The sequence below is a fragment of the Notothenia coriiceps genome, unplaced genomic scaffold, assembly GCF_000735185.1.
Source record: "Notothenia coriiceps isolate Sejong01 unplaced genomic scaffold, NC01 NC01_scaffold00037244, whole genome shotgun sequence".
Lineage (NCBI taxonomy): Eukaryota > Metazoa > Chordata > Actinopteri > Perciformes > Nototheniidae > Notothenia > Notothenia coriiceps.
This window is the reverse complement of record NW_011369945.1, coordinates 25473759-25478519: the sequence shown is the minus strand read 5'-3', so window position 1 is coordinate 25478519 and position 4761 is coordinate 25473759. Positions and strand designations below refer to the sequence as shown.

Below are 4761 nucleotides of genomic sequence, written 5' to 3'. Positions count from 1 at the left end.
TCTTTAAAGTAGAGACACTACATACTGATATACACCTGAACATCAGCAGGAGAGGACTCTTTCACTTTGTAATGTGTCTGGGTCAAATGTGACCAAAACGTATGATTTTTTTGTTATTACTTGAAAAGTGAAAAAATAGTATTGCTATACTACCTCTTTGTGTTGCTTAGCCGTTTTTTTTGTATGTGAGGCTTTATTAAGACTGCTATTATTGTATTCAGTAATGCACTTTGTGAAACATAAATAAAAATTGCATGTTTTTCATCGCAGTAATATGTGTTGGTTTAAAATGTGTCACTACCCGCTTTTTACAGGCCGCTGAATGTCTGGCCCAGCTGAATTTTGTAGTTATAAAATCTGCCCTGGTCTAGTGTTTCCTAAGCTAAAGGAAGTATTGAAGCTCCTTTCCTATCATCTAGAGAAGTGAACAGCTCTTATCATGGCTGAGATTTCCGGGTCACTTCACTCTGTTAGGAACCTTACTAATCCAAACTGACAATTCTAACGCAATCCTGGTCTTGTGTGGGTGTGAAGGTGTGTCTTTGTGTTCTTGCCAATTGGCAAATAGGATATGGTAGTGAGTGGCCCATGACTTGGAAGCATCAATTGATCAACCGTCCTTTTCATTATAATAGTTTGCCCCTCCCCCTACATACAAGCCCTGCTCCTACCATCCTTTGTTCACCCCTCAACGTGCACTCATTGGTAGCATCACTGCGTAGGTGGTTGCAGTTCTTGCAAATTCAAGCTTGTTTTACAACACAAACTAGGTGTGAGCAAACAAATACCTTACTCTGGCTGTCATGTGTCCCTAAACAGATAGTGTACAGTGGATTAAAAGGCTGAGTTTGCAGGATGTTCAACCAAAACCAAGAGCTTAAAGAGGCCAAAATGCTCTGTGAAGCTGAGGCGAAGTGCAGGGTTTAATACAAATCCTATGTGATCAAATAAAAAAAATCTAGAACTATTCATTAACACATTGGATCCATTGTTTTTACTTTAAAATCATGATATGTGCCACATTGAATAGATGCATGAGATGGATTTTAAAGCTCTAGAAGCCAAATTAATACATATTTATTCTGAACAATGACTCAAATGATTGTGAAATAGTAATTAAAAAATCATTTGAAAGGAGTCAATCATAGTTATGATCGAATAGACAATCATAACTTGACTCTGCATCTCATCACCTTTTTACGCCTCTTTTATATCATTGTTTTATGTTCCACAACTTTTCCTGATTACTTCTCTGCACTCCTATCAGCCTTATCATTAAAAAAACAACTGTCCAAGACCCTCATTTGCCTCAAACGTCTTTCTGATTGTGCCTAACACGTGTTTGTGTGTGTGGTGTTTCCAGAATACCAACGAGGCTGTGTTCGCGGTGGAGTTTAACCTCAGCGACAGCTCCAACATCATCACCTGCGGGAAGTCCCACGTCTACTTCTGGACGCTCAGCGCAGGACAGTTCACCAAGAAGCAAGGCATCTTCGGAGTAAGACACTTTCTATTCATCCTGAACGCAAAAACAATCTTCCCTTTTTCTGTTTCTTTTTTTCCCTTTTTGGTCAAAGAAACATTACATTTTAAGCTGAACGTTTAGAAAGTTAAAACTAAATCCTCTAAAAATCACACAACTAATATGAATGCTTATTGGTAATAATAATAATAATAATAAGAAGAAGAAGAAGAAGAAGAAGAAGAAGAAGAAGAAGAAGAAGAAGAAGACAGGTATTATTTTAAATTTAAAATCATTTTGAATAAATCTGACTTTTTTCATGTTCCTCTAAAAATTACTTTAAAAAAAAAAAATTCAATTCAAGTTCCCTTATTGTCTGTACAGAAAGTACAAATGAAATGAATCAGTTTCCTCAGTTTGAGGTCAAACATACAGAAGTCAAACTTGTGAATAACCATATTGATTTGGGAGAGAACGTCCAAAAGAGAAATGAACAACCTGGAAGAATCCAAGCTGTGAATCTGATTTAAATGTAATTGATGAAATGTTGAGTATTTTGAATCAAATATGTATTTCTACGCCAGACCTAACAATGTATCAATGTATTGTTCTATAAACATCTTTTCAGAAACACAAGAAGCCGAAGTTCATCCAGTGCTTTGTGTTCAGTCTGACCGGAGACGTTCTGACCGGAGACTCCGAGGGAAACATACTGACGTGGGGAAAGTCAGCCGCAGACGTCAAAACGCTCGGGAAAGGAGCCAAAGGTTAGTGTACTGCACAAAATCAAATGCATCTAAACATAAGTGAGTTATTCAAGTTTGTGACAGACACAAACTGATGTATTAACTATGAACACTATAGGGAGGTATAAACAGATCATGATCAGGTGTCAAAATATACAGTTTTGACTAGGGCTGCCCTGTCGTCAATTCAGGCGATTAGTCGACTAATCGTTGCACATTTATAATATATAATATGATTATTATTTGTTATGCCTGTTTCAAATGCTGATGAAGAACATAACAGCTTGTTACGTTGTGCTTCACATAACATATTAAATTAAACTGTAATAATTACATTTCGCCATATAAATGAAATGTTACATGTAGAAAGTCAGCGGTTCATACAGCAGAGACGCCTGTAAGGACTGTTAATGTGTGTCGAAACAAGCAGAGAGCACAAACAGTCAATGATCATCCAATAAATACTACACAGGAAACAGAAACACCGACAAATATGCGCGTCTGCAAAAATACCTCCGCACATTACGCCCTCATCATGAAATGAAAGCGTTCATTTATCGTTTTCTGAGGTCAGAATGATTATTATATATATTATATGTTGATTTAATGCTAGGCTGCTGCCTGCCTGATGTTTTCCTCCAATTATGAGAAAGGAACACATGTTGTCAGGGTAATTAAGCTCCGTGTTTTGTTATGATGCCGGCGTTCAGGAAGCTGCGCTCCGATGGCGTGGATACGGAAGAGACTTTTTTCCTGCAGAGTTTTAATCGTCCTTTACTCGCTGAGAAATATCCCACATTTTGGATTTCCTGCCTGACAAAATGAGATCAATGACCAGGCACAGCTCTGAGAGAAGTCTGAGGGGTTTCTAGCTGACGCGTTAAATAATATGAATAGATATGAGTAAGAAAAATGTAGTCATTTGGACAGTTGTATAAATAAAGTGATGAGGTCACTCATCAAAGTCAGTCAATCAGTCAATCACAGGAGAGGACTTTCAGCACCGAAAAAACTAAACTGAACGTTGATTTTAGTTAATTGTATTATATCAACCTTTCTCCCATAACTGTATTAGGTTAGTTGAACGCTGTCATTGTTCAGAGTTCAGGTGATAGCAGAGGGGAGGAAGCTGAATCTGCTGCTCCAGGTGTGGAGGTTCTTGTAGTACCTCAATGCGCAAATTGACATAATTGTTCTCTCTCTATCCACTGAAAAATTGGCTTAATTTCCAACAGAGACTTTGCAGATCATACGACAGACCCGTGCCCATGAAGGCAGCGTGTTCACCCTGTGCACCCTGCAGGGGGGGGGTCTGCTCAGCGGGGGAGGGAAAGACCGTAAGATAATCCGCTGGAGCGCCGACCTGGCCCCCGAGAGAGAGTGTGAGGTGAACCACAGCTGTATGTGTGTCTGATGTGTCGGTGGAGGGCTCAGAGGAAGTCCCATTAAAGGCTTGTTGATTAACGTGATTATTTGTCCAGATTCCAGAAAACTACGGGGCAGTGCGTACCATTGCAGATGTTGATGGGGAGGAACTATTAGTTGGTACGACCCGTAATGCCATCCTCAGAGGCACCTTCTCAGATGGATTTGTGGCCATAGTGCAGGTATGTTAACATTTCGTTTTTTTTAAGAGGCCCTATTAGGCTTCTTAGGGTTTTCCCCTTTCCTGTAGTGTGTTCTATAGGTTTCTGTGGTTTCTGTTTCAATGGTCTGCAAAGGCTGAAATATGTAACACTCGCACTTCTATTGGCTATCTCCAACACATTGTATGTGATAGGTTAAGGGGCGGGACAGCTCTAAGCAGTTGACCAATCACAACAGATCCGGCCGCTAACCAATCAGAGCAGACTGGGCTCTGGTTTCAGACAGAGGGTGAAAAGAGGTGCTGCAGCACAGGCAGTATGAGAACAATAAAGAGCTTTAGAACATTAAAGCATGGAGACATGTAGAGACACTAAATACAGATATACACCTGAACATCAGCAGGAGAGGACTCTTTAAAGTAGAGACACTACATACTGATATACACCTGAACATCAGCAGGAGAGGACTCTTTAAAGTAGAGACACTACATACTGATATACACCTGAACATCAGCAGGAGAGGACTCTTTAAAGTAGAGACACTACATACTGATATACACCTGAACATCAGCAGGAGAGGACTCTTTAAAGTATAGAGACACTACATACTGATATACACCTGAACATCAGCAGGAGAGGACTCTTTAAAGTAGAGACACTACATACTGATATACACCTGAACATCAGCAGGAGAGGACTCTTTAAAGTAGAGACACTACATACTGATATACACCTGAACATCAGCAGGAGAGGACTCTTTAAAGTAGAGACACTACATACTGATATACACCTGAACATCAGCAGGAGAGGACTCTTTAAAGTAGAGACACTACATACTGATATACACCTGAACATCAGCAGGAGAGGACTCTTTAAAGTAGAGACACTACATACTGATATACACCTGAACATCAGCAGGAGAGGACTCTTTAAAGTAGAGACACTACATACTGATATACACCTGAAC

At 39.7% G+C, this 4761-nt stretch overlaps 1 protein-coding gene across 1 annotated transcript in view; it reads left to right on the top strand.

Annotated features, from left to right (window-relative positions):
- Positions 1–571: 571 nt before the first annotated feature.
- The window catches only part of LOC104965466 (echinoderm microtubule-associated protein-like 3), a 44781-nt gene continuing 40591 nt past the window's right edge, over positions 572–4761 (top strand). The window contains exons 1-5 of the mRNA XM_010794422.1: positions 572–577; positions 1364–1498; positions 2091–2229; positions 3444–3595; positions 3690–3815. Coding sequence (XP_010792724.1) covers positions 572–577; positions 1364–1498; positions 2091–2229; positions 3444–3595; positions 3690–3815 — 558 coding nt within the window. The remainder of the gene's footprint in view (positions 578–1363; positions 1499–2090; positions 2230–3443; positions 3596–3689; positions 3816–4761) is intronic.